General features: G+C 32.5%; 1 protein-coding gene across 1 annotated transcript in view; it reads left to right on the top strand.

The window, feature by feature from the left end:
• LOC133188513 (PAN2-PAN3 deadenylation complex catalytic subunit PAN2-like) overlaps positions 1-19,773 on the top strand; it is a 57,788-nt gene extending 38,015 nt beyond the window's left edge. The window contains exons 24-29 of the mRNA XM_061323980.1: positions 727-881; positions 2,272-2,357; positions 13,850-13,907; positions 15,253-15,432; positions 15,700-15,793; positions 19,241-19,773. Of these exons, the coding sequence (XP_061179964.1) occupies positions 727-881; positions 2,272-2,357; positions 13,850-13,907; positions 15,253-15,432; positions 15,700-15,793; positions 19,241-19,467 (800 nt within the window). The 3' untranslated portion in view covers positions 19,468-19,773. The remainder of the gene's footprint in view (positions 1-726; positions 882-2,271; positions 2,358-13,849; positions 13,908-15,252; positions 15,433-15,699; positions 15,794-19,240) is intronic.
• Positions 19,774-20,029: the final 256 nt, after the last annotated feature.

Below are 20,029 nucleotides of genomic sequence, written 5' to 3'. Positions count from 1 at the left end.
TTATAAACATCAAAATCTCTCAGGGTCAACAACTCAAAAAAGGGGTCGATGAATCCTTTAGCAAGGAATAGACTGAAGAGTCTCCTTAAGTACTTGAAGACATTGGTGAGAGTTTTACATCTCTCTGTGGTTTGCAGTTTCCTCAGAGTTTAATAAGGTTTATTGTGCATAGGGCAGTTAATAGGTCATTAATCACATGCATTGGGTTGTCAGTAAGTCTTTCGATTTCAAAATTCCTGGCAGAAAAAAATAAAAATAAACACAAGCAATTCAAGAGATCTTTCCACTTAAAGGTGGATAGACCTAATTATTTCTTGTTCAAGATTAACTAAATCAGACTAGACAACAATCCAGATAGACAACATTTGAAAAACAGAATTTACTGAAAGAGGTTCAAAGTTTACATCATAATAATCAAGATTTCAGAATACACAACATCAGGATAAGACAAGTTTTACAGTGAATTCGAGAATTAAATCTTCATAATCAGTGCTGCTGAGAAACTCTTCTATTCTCATTATGTTGTTGACTAGAAAGGATTTAGGGAGGATAAGGATTTCCAGAAAGACATCTTGCATGTCAGGACAGTAGCTAAATTAGGAAGGAAACAAATCTGTTTGAATAGTTTAAAGCCTTATATTTTACTTTAATTGTATAACTGCACAGTTCACAATAAATAGACCCAACACAATGCAAAATATTTGATTGTATTAATGAATTTTATAGTGACAAATCCTATCACCATGGATGTTCTGCGAGAAGACTTTGGATTGGTCAATCCAGCCAACAGGAAGGTGACCTTTGAACCCCTTTCTGAGGATGAACTCCCACAGAAAGGAGATGTGGTAGCCCTGGATGCTGAATTTGTCTCACTTAATCAGGTATTTACGTTTTGTTATTCCTCTAGTTTGATTAATTTTTCGTATGGATCTAGGACTTAAAGAAATAAGCATTGCCTAGATAACACTTTTAAAGTTTATCAGGCATCAAAGTGATTGAGAAAATTTAAAATTAATGGACAGGGTTCGTACAGACTATTAAAAGTGTTTGAATTTCGACTCAGTCATTGAAAAGTGCTTGAAAATGCTTAAACAGGAAAAAGTAGTGGAAAAGTGCTGAAATTTGCATGAAAAGTGCTTGAAATTTTTTTTATGGTGCTTAAATTCTGATTGTGAGCTATAGCTGCTATCCATGTATAATGAAGAATTAAAAAAAAAGAAGAGCAAAAAAAATGTGTTGATTCACCTTAATGCATTATTGATTAGAAAATGTTGAAAAAGAACAGAATGAAGAATAACATAGGGAAAGAAAATGTGATAATACATTTAAAGCATTATTGGTTTGAAGATGTTGAAAAAAAATGTGTGAGAAGTTTAGAAATACAACAAAATCCAATTAATATGTCATATATCAGTTGTTTTAGATGCTTGACTATATTGTCCAAAATGCTTAAAAAGTGCTTGAAAAGGGGTCTTGAAAGTGCTGGAAAAGTGCTCTTTGAAATTTTGATGCTGATCCAGCTGTACCAACTCTGATGGAATAAAAAAAAATTAGCAATACTTTCATTTGACGAAAAGTTTTACATGTATGATAGAATTCTAGAACTTCCTAGGTGTGATGGGTGTTTTTTTACTCATTGTGGGAATGTTGTTTCTTGTTGTGGCGACACTGACAGATCGGTAGCTTGTGATCACTTAATATGAGACTGCCGTCTCCTAATTTGGTCGAGTATAAACAAAATGGACACAAAGGAAATCTTTGTCTCTGAAGCGTTTAACAATAATTTAATATGTAGATAAAACATAAAACTGCTTTTATGTTTGCAAGGAAACACAGAGTTAAGGAATCTAATCATCAATAATGGTAATATTTCAGTTTATCCTTATCACACCCTATTGACAGCTGTAGCGTCAGCATTTCAGTTAAAGTTTTAGGAGCAAATTTTATTCCAAAGTAAACTATTTTTTTCAAGAGAAGTACTACTCTTGAAAGAAAATTACATGTTTTTAATTTAATGATGCTGAAATAAATACTAATGATCAACAGTTCACTCACGATTTCATGTTCTCACAATTTGACGTCTACCTTTCTTTTTTGTAATACTAGGTACTCAATATGTGTAAAATAAGAAATCTATATGGCATGCATTTATGACTTTTATGGTCCAGCTTTTAAACTAAGATTTTTATTTCTCTACTGCCATGCTCTTCGTTCTTTATTGCTTTATTTTGTTCTTTTGCTAAAAAGACCTTTTTGTTTATGTTTCTTTAGGAAGAGTCAGAATTACGTAGTGATGGAACCCGCTCCATGATTAAACCTTCTCATCTCACATGTGCAAGGATGACGTGTCTCAGAGGGTAAGATTAAAAGCCAGATCAGTCAACTGCAGTCATTTTTTTTAAATGTGTTGGATAAAATGTTTGATTCTCAGGGCAACATTTTTAACATGGATCAAGGTAAAGAATAAGATTTTTTTTTCTCTATCTGTAAGAGTCATTATCAAAAACCGCCAAAATTTTGGTCACAAGGCAATAAAAAAGTATAGGAAGTAAAAATTATATAATTTTTTACTTTACTATTTTGAATACATTATTCTGTAGTTGGCAGAATACTAATATTGCTGCTGTATGATATATTTAGAGAAAAAATGCATATAGAAATGTGCATATATAAGCATATTTTGCGATGTCCTACACTCCTTTGCATTGAATTTACAAGTGTTTTATAGCCAAATCCAGATAATTTTTTTCTCATTTTTTTCCTTGTGTGCCTAAAACTATTCTTGACATATGCCATACAAACACTAAAAATTTTGTAAAATTAATATGCTTGTCTTATTAAATATCAAGACTAAAATGTGTGTCCCACGAGTTTTTGTCTCTCCTGTTATGCTAATGAAAAAACAGAAAATAGAAATATTTAGACTGAACCTTTCTGGGTTCCATATTTATTATCAGCCTCAGTTTCATTTACATGAAGCCAAGTTGTTGATGCCATTCATTCAAATTTGATGGGTTTGAAGAAAATTTCCAAAATATAAGTATGATTTACTCAGTAGAAAAAAAATACGTCCTCACTGTTACATTGAAAATAAGCATTAACATTGGAAGTAAGAAATTGTAACTTTTCTTACAAAATAACTTTAAAATTTTGTTTCAAAACTACTGCATCATCAGCTTGTATGGTAATCAATAAGGAAAATAAAGAACCAAATATAGTGTAATTGTCTATCCTGTTATTGTCCATCCTGTTACATGTAAATTTGTAACAGTAAAGACAATTTTTGTAACAGGAAAGACTAACATTACATAAAATGAAGATTTGAGACCTATCTTATCATTAATCTAGCAATTAATTTTCATACAGTTTTTAATAAAGTAGTATGTAAAAGGAATACACCCTGAGTGAGAATTTGTTGGTTCAGATATGTATGTTAAAACATAAAATGTTGTTTTGTAACAGGAAAGACATAACATATTGTAACAGTATGGACAAATTTTCTTAAAATCAGAAAAAATGTGGTCTTTTATTAATTTGTCAGATTTATTATTATTTTCATATTAATATTCATTTGTTCTTTTTTCAATAATAAAAAGAAAAAAATCTTTATATAAATAAAGGATTTCTAAATATAAGTTTGTAACAGGAAAGACAGGGATTGTAAGTTATAGAATGGACAATTTATGAGATTTTTTTTCTTTGAAGCACATTTTTATCATTTAGATAATCTTTGAAGAAAAAACAGTTTCTTTTTAAAAATCATTTTTCGCCTTTTTAACTCTTTCCCCCTCAGAGCTTTGAAGATAAGGCGTTACTGTATACTCCCGTAGCAAGCCACTGCTGCAGCCTTATCTCCACAGCAGTCTGGCATCAGTGATAACCCCATTTACTCAGGCATTTTCAGAAATAAAGAAAAAAATCACAGTGCTTTATATTTATTCTTATTACTCTCAAATTATTGGGTAAAAGTATATAAAACCAAGTATTTTTATTTTCAGCACAATCTCATCTTTACAATGATGATAATTTAAAGCCAATCCTTTATTTTTAAACTAAGAAAAAGTTTGGTAAATGTCAAGAGTCAGCGTATATACACACATTTTTCATGACAAAATATTTAGAATTTAATCATTTTACAGTCAATAAAAAGGTTTCAATGTCTATTTTGTTATGTGAAAAGATCCACATTTTGCATAGATGCACACTGCGAAGTTTACACAAACGGATAATCTTTTTAATTTCTTTTTTTGGCCAAGTAAGCCTTCTTTTCTGCTTCAGTGATTTTGTACCAGACACGGTCTTCCTTTCTCTTCTGTGCATTTATTCGCCGTGCACTTTTATTTTTGTGATGCACATAGTCTATAATAATGTTTGGAGAAAACATATCACCCAAGAAATCTTTTGTTGCAGTTGTTTTTACACAAAAATCGGCTCTTGAATACTGGCCATGTGACTTTCAACTCGCACGCCATGAAATGTCGAAGGTTTTCTGGCCAATTATAATGTTCCAAATTAATTTTTTCTGCACAAATGAATTCTTTATGAATATATGTATTCGATTCAGCATCCTAAAGCCCATAAAGTTTATCTAAATCGTCACGTGAATAGAAACAATCTCACCGTACATTGTTCGTAATCCGCCATTTTGAATTAACAACTTTTGTTTTTCCTACCATACAAGGTAAAAACCATCTTTATTTATAGGTACACGTGAATTGATGACAGTGCACATACTTTATTTTTGTAGGCCAATAATAACGCTTCAATTTGATACCTGCCCCAAAGTTGCCGACGTCATAGTCTCGTTTTCACATAGTCTTAAAATAACAAGATGTCGAAAGGCGCTTGTGCGGAAATTCTGTATAGGCGTCGAGAGACGCTAGTGCGGAAATCATGGATGGGCGTCGAGAGACGCTTGTGCGGAAATCCTGGCTAGGCGTCGAGAGGCGCTTGTGAGGGGGAAAGAGTTAATATCAGTTTAATATGATTTAATACATGTAAATATATTGATACATATACATACAGGGTAGGGTGGCAGACATCTTTAAAGTTCTTTTTTTAAGAACAGCAAAACCATGATTAGTTATATGAATGTAGAAGCATCCTCAGAAGGATTAGATTCATTTTCATTCAAAACATGGCACCTGGGGGTAGGGTATGTCTAAAACAGGTGATCAAAGCTTTACATATGAATATATAGGAGAAGAAATCTGCTGACGAAGAACAGCAGGGCCATATTGACTCAGGTGAGTGTTGTGGCCCATGGGCCTCTTGTTAAAAAAAAATGCGCTTGTGGTACTGTACTTCCGGATCTTCGGGTTTTCTGTGAAGTACAAAAAAAACAATTGTTCGATAGTTCTATTAATTGAAGAATGTGGTAAATAATTCTTAGCAGAGAAAAATATGAACTTTGCCTTGCACGATTTTTTTTCTTTATTAAAGGCGCCTAAAAGATGCATTGTACTTAAAATTTAAAAGAAATTGCCCGGTTCTACCGTGATGCACAAGACAAGTAAAATACCTTGAAATTCATTACTTTTATTAGTGCTTATCGATTGCATTTAATACTTGACTTTATTTAAGAATTATTTACATATTTGTATTTTATTTATTTATATTTGCTTTTTGAATCGGATCTTTTTTTTCTTGAGTTGTTATCAACCCCCCCCCCCCCCCCCCCCCCCCCCCCCCCCCCGCTCACTGTGCCTCAAGTGGGATTAAGACTTTCATAATTTGCAAAGTTTTGTCTAATTTTGCCAATGGAGTCCTAGTATTTAAGATAAGTTTTGTAACAATTAATACAAAGTTTATAACAATAATTTACGATTATTCAGTCCAATAATCCACTTGTCATATTGTGGAAATTTATTTATTTATTTTTTTGTGTGTTCTAATTTTTTGTAAACATGTGTATGTAATTATTCAATGTTATTTATTTAATACAAAGTTTCAGTACTGGATAAATATATTCACATACATTGTTAGCTATAGGCATACACGTAGCTATTATTAATTAGTAGATACAAATTCAGTCATTGAAAATGTTTATAAAACAGGCAAGCTTAGAAAACAATTTCATTTCTTGGGGGGGGGGGGGGGGGGTCTAAAAAGAAGTGTTTTGAAAAGAAAATAAAAGAGGCTAATTAAGACATTATTATTGTTGATAGGCAATATTATATAAGCAATTTATTTCTACTGTATAATACACATGTTGGTACACTGTAACATTTCAAGTATACGACTTCGTGCTCCCTTCTTAATCTTACAGGCCTATAACATCTGAAGTATGAGAGAATAAATACAAAAGGATGCAAATGCAATTCCATTTTTGGATATTAGATGATGAAATATCTAGTGATGTTTATTAATTTTATTAAATTCAATTTCTTTCAGCTGGTCTCCTTCTTCATATATACATATAAAATGTATGTACTTGGAATGTGTCTATGTGTACAGGACATATGTAACATACATATTTATATATAGGAGAAATTATTTAATTATTTAATCACAGTCCAGTTCACAATCTCAACGCAACCAGCAATTTCAGCAGGTCACGTGTTTAAAACGCAATAGAAATTAAATTAATTTATTTTAAATATAAATTGAAGCAAATTTGTAAAAACTCAGGAGACAGCGTTACATGTAACCTTAAGGATATCTGATCCTCAGCCAGGAAGGATAACTCTTAAATTTATTGATTTATTTAAAAAGTCTCAAAATGAAGATTGAAATTGAGATCTTTTCATGCAACAATTTTCATTTTATGCATATTAATATGATTCAAGGTTCTTTGAAGTCTTAGAAACGGTCTTGTAAAAAGTTGACATTTGTACCCCATAAAAGAAAAAAAATTAATTCATTTTTAAAGAAATAGAATTTCCTTTAGTCTAGCATTAGATACCACTGCTTATTAGCATGATATGAAATTAGATGTGATATGTGATGTCTAGCAATGATAGCACAAGTTTTTACACTATGTTTTATATGAAAATTGAAGTAAAAAGAAGAAACAAAATACTGTATAAGCATATAAAAGATGCTATTTTCTCTAAATGCCTGGATACCTATATTTTTCTATCCTAAATTATGTTTGTTGATCAATTTTCAATTAGAAAATGCATAGATGGTGTTTTTATTCGCATTTCCTGAAAATATATTTGAGATTTGATAATTTTCCCTATATAATATGATTAACTATAATGATGAACTTTGAAGAAATTCCATGGGTAAATTCACGTTACTATGTGAAATCAAAGACATTTTTGTGAGCATTTTCAATTACTTAAAAGCTGATTTTCAGAACCTGAGAATTGGACTACCTTAAAACAATAATTTTTTAAAAAATTTTTCCCCTAATCCATGATTATTATCTTTTTTTGTTGTTGTGAGATTTGAATTATTAAAAAACGATTCTGGATACATTGCAGACTTCTAACACAAGATATTGAATCCAAATATTTCATTTTTAGCTCACCCCAACCAAGTTAGGAGAGCTTATGTAATACCCTCGGCGTCGGTGTTGGCGTCGGCGTCCCAGGTTGAAGTTTTTGGAGCAGTTTTCTTTTCAAGTACTTCTATGCCCTATATCAATAAGAGTTGCATGGAGGATGCTTCTAGTGTGTTTCATTGTATCAGTCAAGGTTTCAGACGCTGCAATTTCAGCTGAAGAATGACCAGATTAATGTTTTTGGAGCAGGTTAAAGTTTTTGGTGCAGGTTAAAGTTTTTGGAGCAGGTCTCATTTCCAAGTAACTATAGGCCCTATATTGACCAAACTTGCATGGATGATACATCTAAGGATGCACACTACTGGACTTGCATCAGATGCTGGATCTGACCTACATTTTCCAGATGAGTGACCAGGTTAAAGTTTTTGGAGCAGATCTCATTTCCAAGTAACTATAAAGCCTATCTGATCCAAACTTGCATGGATGATGTTTCAAGGGATGAACACTCTCAAACTTGCTTCAGATGCTGGATTTGACTTACATTTTCTGGATCAGTGACTAATTTTTAAGTTTTTAGATAAGTCCATTCCCAAGCAGCAAGCCATATCAGACCAAAATTGCATAAATGTTGCATCTAGAGATGCACACTACTAGATTATTAGTTTAGTGTTGGACTTTGCATTACTTAAAGACAACATTCGTTGAGGTGAGCTCTGTAATCTCTGATTATCTATGTTTTAATTACATGGAGTTCTTCCATATAAATAATCAATGTTTGTTATGGATTTTATAAGGTTTTATTTGTTAAAATACTAGTAATGAATATATTTATAGCATGTCATGAATTTATTGCACATAGATGTAAAACTTCGCTTGTATACGGAATATTTGAGCCACCATTAGATGATAAAATCTCCATAATTAAACTACTCAAAATTCAAATTTAACGCTTTGAGGGAATTTTGACATTTTATTGACCAAAAAAGAAAAAACTTTCTTTTACAATTTTTACAAAGCAGAATTACCTCAAATATTTGATCATAATTATATATATATTTATATATTTTATCATTTAGATTTGTGGCTTTGTAAGTACAGACCCTGAAACGTGCTACTACCCTACACGCTCGCTGCACGAACGGTACACGCTCGCTACACGGTTTGCACGAAACGCTGCACGGTTTACACGAAACGCTACACGGTTTGCACGAAACGCTACACGGTTTACACGAAACGCTTTGCACAAAAGGCTGCACGGTTTACACGAAAGCCTGCACGAAATGCTTTGTACACGTTTCTCACACGCTTTGTACACGATTCTCGCACGTTTTGGCCTCGATCTGGATTTTCTATTCGGGATCTCTCGGACTTTATTTAAATTAAGTAAATTACGGATTAATCAAAGATTATTTAAGAATTGCAATCATTCAGATTAAGTTAGGATTAGACCTCGCTACACCAGTCGATATTAACAGATAAATATACACAATGTTAAGTTGTTTTTAATTAATAATATAGTTTTCACTGAGAATGTGACAGGTACGGTGAAATGCCTACATGTATCATCGTCTTTGTACAAAACTTTTTCACTAGACTCTAAATTACATGTACGCACTGAAAAAAATAATTATATTTGTAATTCATAATATTTACAGCATTCAATGTTTTTACAATTATAGTTTGATAACAAATCGTTTTATTACTGACAAATAAATCCAGTTATTGATTTGAAGAAAAAAAATGATTAAATTGTGTATGATTTCTGTAATCGGATTGATTTTCTTTCCTTTCCTTTTTTTTTTTTTTAATTATTGATTGATTTATTCATTTTTTTGATTTAGTAAATAAATACTTTCATGTGATTGAATTAGATCCTGTTTATAATTTGCAAAGGTAATATGTATACTAAATCAAATAAGAACATTGTGCAGGGGGGGGGGGGGGGTTAGATTACCGAGATCTTACTTCTGTTCATGGCTAAATATAACTATATAACTGGCACTTGTTTCAGTAAGTATACCACTGGGAAAAAATTATTACAGAAACAAATGCCCGTTCTAAGAAAAAAAGGATATCCATATCTCCAGCGGGACCAGATACATGTAATTCATTAACTGCAATTCAATTAGAGTGGTAAATATATCGCTTCATTACAGAATCAAACTTTGACTTATCATTAAAATTTAATATGGTAGAGAAGCCGGGGGAATAGGTATTGTAATGCTTTAGTTCTCCATTTTGAGGCATTGTGTTTATCAAATAAAAACAATATACCCACCACCTTGTAAAATCCTTGATTTCAAATCCCGTCTAGCCAAAAAAAAAAATGTAATCAATAGTCGCGGCTCTTAACAATACATTGAATATACATGAATACATGTCCAGTGTCCTAAAAACTAAAAAATATGCTCTAGAACTGCGTGATTAATAAAATAACTAATATATAATTACTCCGGATTTTTTTCTTTATATTTTATTATTCACGAATACACTGGCAAATCAATTCACTGTTTACAGAGAATCGATAAATTTAAGAAATAAAATCCACGAGTATTTATTTTTACCCTTTAAATACTAATACAACTATTAAATTTCACGAATTAAAAATCAATCGTAATTGTCGGGTGTCATCTTAGCCATGATTGACAAAAGATAATACATGTACATGTAGCAGAACAAGTTTTCAGTTCCCGGCACGCGGAGCCCGTGGTCGCTGTTGTAAATGACCTTGATCACAGTCGTAAGAAGAGTGTCGGAAGTGTAAAGAAGATTCCTATACATTTTTAAGGGGTGCATCAAGCGCACCCCGAAAAAAAAAACAGTATTTTCTTTAAAAAGAAAATCATCTATAAAAACATGTTTAATAACAAAAACTCAAAGTTTGTGTTTACATTTGAACACCCCCCCCCCTTCCCCGGAAATTTGCCGATGCATGTGAATTATGATTCATTTATAAGACAATTATTAATCAACCAATTTTATGCATAAAAGGACTATAAGTGACTCATCGTTTAAAAATTATTTGTATCACAATCTTTAATAGAAGAAAATTATTTTCGTTTATAAAGAAAAAAAAATAATTGTGCTCCCCAGCCTAGAATTCCCGTACTTAACATTTATAGCAACGCAATAAACTTAGTATTTTATATTTCACGCCTGCCTTATCTATCTACTATTTTGCATTAATCACCCATATGTTTTTGTAATATCTATATACCACAACTGTAAAATGGTGAAGAGATTCAAATAAATGAATGAAAAGGACGAGACCGGATTATTGATGATTTTTTTAAAACGATGTTCAGTATTGCTCCCTTTAAAAAAAAAAATGTATTGAATACCTTAAAATTGATGTGCGTATAATTAATTACTTTGAACATATTCTCTTTCCTTCTTTATTTAAATAAAAAAAGAATAAAAATCAAACAAATATGTAATACATGTACATTACCGAGTAATTTTATTTTGTTGTTTCCTAATTTTTTCTCTCTTAAAATACCACCGGTATAATATATTCGAATAATATTAGTTACAAACAACACAGAATGACATGTTGATCCATCAATAGCCATATTTAAAATAAAATGAGTTCCGAATGAATCCTACACGTTTCTCACACGATTCTTGCACGAAAGTCGCACGTTTCTCACACGGTTCTTACACGAAAGTCGCACGTTTCTCACACGCTTCTCGCACGCTCGCTACACGGTTTGCACGAAACGCTTTGGAGCTTACACGAAACGCTGCATGGTTTACACGAAAAGCTACACGGTTTACACGTAACGCTACACGGTTTGCACGAAACGAAAAGCGCACGAAAGTCACACGCTTTTTTGGGGTAGTAGCACGTTTCAGGGTCTGTAATTAAAATTATCATACTGCAATATTTACATTTGCTGTGTTTTTCTACTAAGCCAACTATGAAATTGATTTGAAAGTCATTTTTGTGTATACTCACGCGTAGAGATTTACACGGTGAAGCTAGCGTGCTTCATGAAATATGCCTACGTGACAAGTGTGTGTGATTTACAAACCAATAACACACACAAAACTTAAAAACATTCCTTAAATATGTATATCAAAAAGGAATCTTTTCGTCTTGTCCAAAAAACGTTTCGCATTTTTAAACAATCCTATCAGGTTTTGTTTTTATCCTATCATGAAGATCATTTATCAGGTCTATTGTGTTTTGCATTTATCTTGTTTTGCGTTTATCCTATCATGCGTGTATCCTGTCGTATATTGCGTGTATCCTATCGTATCGTGAATTGTTAACAAGGTTGTATTATATTCAGGTGACCATTAACGCCCTTGGGCCTCTTGTCTTGGTTACTATAAGTTACTTATTTTTATCACATTATCCTTTATACAGTGGATATAGCTCTTAGGATATCATTTTCATATTGTGATGTCACGGTGGTTTTTGCGTGAATTTGATAAGTCAAATATTATAGATTTACATACCTAAAACAGTGTAAAACAGGAATTAATTATGTGTAAAACATGTGATAAGAAAAATCTACCAAGGTTTATGGTTGGATATGATTTTTTAGCTCACCTGAGCCGAAGGCTCAAGTGAGCTTTTCTGATCGAAATTTGTCCGTTGTCTGTCGTCGTTGGCGTTGTCGTAAACTTTTCACATTTTCATCTTCTTCTCCAGAACTACTAGGCCAAATTCAATCAAACTTGGCACAAAATATCCATGGGTGAAGGGAATTCAAGTTTGTTCAAATGAAGGGCCACGCCCCCCTCCAAGGGGAGATAATTACGAAATAGCAAAAAATTAATGGCATTATTGAAAAATCTTCTTCTCAAGAACCAATGGGCCAGGAAAGACGAAACTCATGTGGAATTATTGTCAGGTAGTGTAGACTCAAATTTGTTCAAATCATGACCCCCGGGGGTAGGGTGGGGCCACAATGGACGATCAAAGTTTTACGTAATAATTTATAGGAAAAATCTTCTTCTCAAGAACAGCAAAGCTATGATTGGTCATATTTATATGGAAGCATCCTCAGGTGGTGTAGATTCAAGTTTGTTCAAATCATGACCTCCATGGGTAGGGTGGGGCCACAATGAAAGTTCAAACTTGTAGAGAAAAAAGTCACAGTTTGTCAAAAAATCATGTAAGCATCCTTAGTTAGTGTAGATTTAATTTTGTTCATATCATACCCCCCCCCCCCCCACTCCCTTTTAGGGGTAGGTTGGGGCCACTTATGCATTTTAGCTTTTCAATACTAAGCAGATTTTTCCTCTTTTCCTAGCCACAGTGCTCAGGTGAGCGATGTGGCCCCTGGGCCTCTTGTTTTTATCCAACTTGTTGTGTGCCCCACTCCAAGGCTCGGGGATAAAACACACAACTCCTTGGATAAAAAATCATATCCAACCACAAAACATGGGAGATCTAATATATACTCTTCAAAGACAAAGTAAAAGAGCTGAAAAAAATATTTCTACGCAGAAAATGTTTAATCTCATTTTATTCTACTCTCAGTTGTTTCTCTTTGAATTTATTTTTCCCCATATAATTGATGATTAATTAAAGGAAACCAATCATTGATTAGGATTAATCCTCTTCCCCTCACTTTATCTCTTTATAGTCAGAACTACTGCTCAACAACATTTTTTTCAGAATACATGAAAACCATGAGCAAATCTTCAAAGTTTTAAAAACAAAAACAAAAGAAAACAAACCCAGCTTAAAACACGTTTGCACCTTATATTTGTTGTGATAAATATGACCTTTAATTAACCAGACTTTTAATTTAATATTTGTACACTTAACATAGCTGTTCTTTTTTTTTTTTAAATTTACTTTCGATATAAACTATAGGTCCTTGTCACATTTTTGGTTAACCAAAAAAACTATATGTTTGTCTCTTAGAAAATGCTAACATTGCTAGTTTATAGATGAATATATACTTTCAATGCTAAAGGGTGAGATCAAAAGATTGTCTGATAAATAATTTTATAAAAAATTCAAATAAGGAGAGGGGGATAATGAGGCCAATTTTTTTTTTTCAATTTGGTAATTACACAAAACGTGCATATTGTACGTGAGAATTAATGTTATTGGTACTTTCCATGCATAAGCAAAAGAAATATGTTATATATTATATACATTTACATGGAACAGGTTAATAAATATTTAGTATGCATCAGTGATGATGAAATTTCAATTAATTATACAGTCATGTTTATGTTCATTACGGGATGAAAATTGAAAGGGGGGGGGGGGGATCTTCTTGAAAACTATGAATTTAGTTTATTGTCAGACATTCAATTTAATCTCTTTTAGCATTTTAATAAGAAGTATTGCTGTCTGTAATTCAACTCATGTATCTAAATTACACTTGGTGATGATGATTTGTAATGATTTTTTTCTTTTTAATTCTTTAGTAAAGGGGAGAAAAAGGGAATACCATTCATTGATGACTACATATCAACCCAAGAACAGGTATTGAGAACTTTGAAAAAAAAAAAATTTCCAAAGTGAATTAACTTCGGCCCAAATTTAACACAATTAAAAAAAAAATTTCAATGTGCGTAATTTTACAAAATGTGTGGTAACAGAGGGGTCTTTGACATGCAAACAACTCAGTCACGGTGCCTCAGTTCAAGGTCTCATCTGAGAGACCTGCAACTTAAATTTACAAGTACCAAACGTTTGGTGAAGGAACGTATGCTACATATGTACCAATTATTTTTATTGACTAAGGTTTGCAGCCAGGGCATGAACCTGAGATCACAGAGTGAAAACTCTACCAACTGATTGAGCTATGTGATAGTACTAGGAATTGATACTACCAAACTTGCTTTGGATGCTGGATCTGACATGCATTTTCCAGATGAGTGACCAGGTTAAAGTTTTTGGAGCAGGTCCATTCCCAAGTAACTGTAAGACATATCTGGACCAAACTTGCATGGATGATGCATCTAGGGATGGACACTACCAGACATGCTTCAGATGCTGGATCTGACATACATTTTCCAGATGAGTGACCTGCCCTTGAGACCATAAACTGAGAACAGACTTAAGTCAAAATTTTGAAAATTTTGATTTTGAATATCTTGAATTTTATTTAACATATGTGCTTAAAAATTTGCAGGTTTGTATAATATTTTAATTTAAACATATGATGAAAATTTTGTTTTGTTCTGAAGATTATTTCAAAAGTTATATTGATTCGAAATTTTGACTTAAGTCTGTTCTCAGTTTATGGTCTTGGGGCCAGGTTAAAGTGTTTGGAGCAGGTCCATTCCCAAGTAACTATAAACCCTACCTGGACCAAACCTGCATGGATGATGCATCTAGGGATGGACACTACCACACTTGCTTCTGATGCTGGATCTACCTACATTTACCAAATGAGTGACCATGGCAATGTTTTTTGGAGTAGCTCTATAATTATATGGCCTGTTATGATTTGACTTTCATGGATGATGCATCTAAGGATGGACAATTCCAGACTTGCTTCAGATGTAGGAAATGAAAGGCATTTTCTTGATTAGTGAACAGGTTATAATTTTTGGAACAGGTTAATTCTCAATGAACTATAAGACCTACTTACACAGAACTTGCATGAATGTTGTTTTCAGGATGCACAGTAACTATAAAGAAAATATGATGTGAGATTTGCATTACTTATACTGATAACATTCGTCAAGATGAGCTTTGTAATCTTTCATTACCTATGTTTGTTAGGTACACACATCCAGATTCCCTGTAAAGAAACTCTGCTGAACTATCACAACATTTATCATAAGCTAAAAATGTAATTGGAAGAAATCATCTTTTTCAGGTGGTAGACTATTTGACTCAGTGGTCTGGGATAAGTCCAGGTGACCTGAATCCAGAGCTGTCCAGTAAACATCTGACCACACTTAAATCCACCTACGTTAAACTTCGCTATCTGGTAGACATGAAAGTAGTGTTTGTGGGACATGGTCTGAAGAAGGATTTCAGAGTTATCAACATCACTGTAAGTTTTCCATGAGCGCTGTACTTTATTTATCTTAAGGAGGTCAACTTATTAGCAACTAAATTTTAAAGTGCTATTTTTTCCAACTGCCAAGGAAAGTTCATTTTTTATTGAAGTCTCACAAATTTTCATCTTGATTATAACCTTTAATCTACTTTGAATGTCAAAGTGCTAATTTTCCTAACTAAAGATTGTTCTTGTCATTATGTCATTAGCTTTGAACCTTAAGTTGAATTAATTGTAGACTGTAATATCTGATTTTAACAGGTTCCTAAGGACCAGATTGTGGATACTGTGCAACTTTTTTATATACCAAGACAAAGAATGATCTCATTGAAATATCTAGCATGGTATTTTCTCAGTAAGTAATCTTAGTACATATCCAGACCGTGGAGTAACCTGTGGCCCGTTTTACTAAAGAACTTACGACTAAGACCAAAATTTAATTCTGCTTATAACTGTCTAATTTACATGAAATAAAAATGGTTTTATTATTGTTTAAATGGAATGTAGTAAGATATTTTTATTCTAGCAAAATCATTATTTTTGCAAAATTTTACAATCAATGAAAGTTTTTGGTCTTAGTCGTATTACTAATTTCTTTAATTTGTAAAATTGTCCCCTGATTATTGTGTCTGGAACACGGAGGCTTCACTGTACTTTACTTTATTAATCATATTTTTAGCTCACCTGTGCCGAAGGCTCAAGTGAGCTTTTCTGATCAAAATTTGTCCGTTGTCTGTTCGGCGTTGTTGTTGTTGTTAACTTTTCACATTTTCATCTTCTTCTCAAGAACCACTGAGCCAATTTCAACCAAACTTAATTGCCACAAGGTATCCTTGGGTAAAGAGGATTCAAGTTTGTTCAAATGAAGGGCCACACCTTCTTCCAAGGGGAGATAATTATGATTTTGTGAAAAATTAATGGCATCATTTAAAATCTTCTTCTCAAGAAAAACTGTGCTTGAAAACATGAAACTTATGTGGAATCATTGTGAGGTTGTGTAAATTCAGATTTGTTCAAATCATAACCTCTACGGGTAGGGTGGGGCCACATTGGGTGATAAAAATTTTACATAGGAATACATAAGAAAAATCTTTAAAAATCTTCTTCTTAAGAACAGCAAAGCCATGATTGATCATATTTATATGAAAGCATCCTCAGGTAGTGTAGATTTAAATTTGTTCAAATCATGACCCAGTGGGTTAGGGTGGGGCCACAGTGGGCGATAAAAGTTTTACATAGGAATTCATAGGGAAAATCTTTAAAAATCTTCTCAAGAACAGCAAACCCATAATTGGTCATATTTATAGGGAAACATCAATAGGTAGTGTAGATTCAAGTCTGTTCAAATCCTGACCCCTAGGGGTAGGGTGGGGCCACAATGGGCGATCAAAGTTTTATATAGGAATACATAGGAAAAATCTTTTAAAATCTTCTCAAGAACAGCAAAGCCATGATTGGTTATATTTATATGAAAGCATCCTCAGGTAGTGTAGATTCAAATTTGTTCAAATCATGACCCCTGGGGGTATGGTGGGGCCACAATAGGCGATCAAAGTTTTACATAGGGAAAATCTTTAAAAATCTTCTCAAGAACAGCAAACCCATAATTGGTCATATTTATATGAAAGCATCTTCAGTAGTGATGAAACGATTGTCGCTGACAGTCGATTGTTTGGAGCTCTTTGATGCTACTAATTGATTATGAAATGAAAGTCGCCGACATCGCTGACAAAAATTTAAAGGGTTAATTTGTGTGTAAACTTCAAATTTTATTACCAAAAAGACATTTGCAGACATTTTAAAAGTTATCCTGAATGTTTAAAATGTAAAAACCTTTTTCACTTTACTTCAACGTTTATTGTTGACAATTTTTTCAGCCATGATTGAATTTAAGGTCAGGCTAATAACAGGAAATGGCCAGAGTGATGGGGTTCTACTATAATCAGAAATACACAAACAGTACAGAAGTTCTATAAACTTATTTATTAACAATTTTATAAGTCCAAGTGAAATTAGACAAAGTAATTCCAAGAAAATAAATAATAGAAGGTGTGATTAATATCAGTAATGTTCCTACTTACATACATGTATTAATTTTTTTTAATGAAGCATCTTGCAGAAATTTAACTCTTATTTTCAATTTTACTGAGAGAAAATAAAGAATTAGAATACTTTGTCATTAAACAAATTTACTGAAAAAAATTGTTCTGTTTATTTATATATATTACTGACTTTATTTAGTACTTATTAAACTCTGAATAGAAATAGGATACATATGTTGTTTTTATACACCCGTCTTTAGAGGGGACATATTATGTTATGGCGTTCATGTCCGTTCGTCTGTTAGCTTTTTTCGTGTCCGGCTCATAACTTTAATACTATTAGGCCTAGGATTATCAAATTTTGTCAGCTGATACTTCTTGGGTAGAAGGTGTGTCACACATTGAAAGTAGGTCGCTCTGACCTTTAATTAAGATGTTATGGCCAAATATGGAAAAATCCTGTCCGGCTCATAACTAGAAAACTATTAGACTTAGAATCATCAAACTTGGCCAATTTATGCATCTTAGGTAGAAGGTGTGTCGTGACCTATTTCAAGGTCACTGTTACCTTTAATTAAGTGAAATTTTTTTTTTAAAAACCTGTCTTTTTACTATTAGATTACACAATCCCAAAAAATGCAAGAGTGTTGCAGTATCCTTATTTAAAAAAATGTTAAATCAAGAAAATACTTATATTTTTCATTTTATACTTTACAGCAATCTATAACAAATGTAATGTTACAAGGAAAAATTCCACCTCTCCCATGGGTGTAATTATCAAGCACTGGTCAAGAAGAATTTGATAACAGAAAATTGCATGTCAAATTAAAGAGAAATTAATGAGTTTAGTGTGAGGAGCCAACTGGTAGAGCATCTCTGATCAAGCAGGTGTTATCTATATCTCTTGGAAACTGGGCAAAAAGAATCAGCCGTGTTGGATAAAATAGTTGGCTAGCCTAACTTTTAAAATGAATTTGGTGAAAAGTAATTAAAATTTATTTGATATTGTATAATAAATTTTAATTTAAATAATATAACTAATATAATTATAATAAAATATAATTAAAACTAATTATACTCGGGAGAAAGGGGGGGGGTGATATTGGAATCAGCATGCCCGTTGTCCGTATGAATTGCAGCTTAAAACCAGTCTGATACTAGATCTAAAAAAAAATCAAGTATTTAAAAAAAAATGTTCTAATTATGGTAGATAGTCCCTACAAATCTAAGAGTAATGCAGGAACCTTATTAAAAATGTTGCATCAAGATTGCACAAGTTTTTTGTTTCTTTTTATAAATCTTTGTAACAAATTTTAAAAAAAATCTTTTTGTTTCATTTTATAAATCTTTGTAACAAATTTAAAAAAAAATCTTTGTTTTAAAATTTAATTTCAGAATGACATAAATATGCATTTTTATTGCGCTACAAAGCAGATAGTATGTATAGATCCATTCATCCATTGGGACTAATGAGTAGACATGCATCCAGTTAAAGATTAATTAATGAGTTCAGTGTAGGGAGGCTAGCTGTCTCAATCATTTCTGTTAGAGGATCTCTGATCAAGCAGTTCTTATCTGTATCCTTTTTCCTAGCCAAAGTGCTCAGGTGAGCAATGTGGCCCCTGAGCCTCTTGTTTGTCTTGTGTACTTACCTAAATTAAACGAATTACAGTTATTAGTTTTTGTTTTTTTATCCCTCCCCCCCCAAAAAAAATTGCGTACTGAAATGACAAGTATTTGTGTTTTTTGGCTTTTTATAGAAACGACAATACAATCATCTACCCATGACTCTGTAGAAGATGCAAACACAGCCCTACAGCTGTATGACAAATACCAAGAAGTAGCCAGTGAGGGCAGCGACAAAATAAGGGCAGTTATCAAGGAAATGTACGACATCGGCCGAAGAGACCAATGGAAGATCCCAGATGTGGAGGACACAGAAAATCCCCTAGACATGCTCCAATTCCCAGGAAACAACAACCAATAGATAATCAGTTGTCTGTCATGGTCGAGTTCACACTGAGTAAATCTCACAATTAAGATTTTAAGTTAAATATAACGTGTTACTCATGTACATGAATGTTTCCTTGTAGAGTGTATTTGATTTTCTGTTTTTACTGAATTAACCTGAGATTTTGGTTCTCTTTTAAAGATTTTAAAACTTGGTTGTTCTTGTGTGCCAAGTTTAGGAATATGTTGTTAGAAAAATATAATACTTTTACTCCAATTAGTTTTGATATATATATATTTTGAATTGTCTAATGTGTAATAAATTGTAAAATAAATAAAGATGGGGTACATATAAATAAATAGACTTAATATTGGTCTTGTTTCAGAAAAGATGATGGAAGAATGAGGGAATAACATTAAAATTTAGGCCATTAACAGACTCTTTCTATGGGCACAACATAACCTGTTCATTTGAATTAAGGAAATAGACAAAGATGTTTGAAGAAACTCCAAACCTTAATAATGTAAAAGGTGAAGATACTGAACAGTGATCAATCTCAGAAATGCAGTAGACAAATCATGAATGGGGCCAAAAAAAA

This window comes from Saccostrea echinata, unplaced genomic scaffold (genome assembly GCF_033153115.1).
Source record: "Saccostrea echinata isolate AGI-Se365-2 ecotype Australia unplaced genomic scaffold, CSIRO_AGI_Sech_v1 ptg000016l, whole genome shotgun sequence".
NCBI classification, from domain to species: Eukaryota; Metazoa; Mollusca; class Bivalvia; order Ostreida; family Ostreidae; genus Saccostrea; species Saccostrea echinata.
The sequence above is the reverse complement of the archived record's forward strand: the minus strand, read 5'-3'. Positions and strand labels throughout refer to the sequence as shown.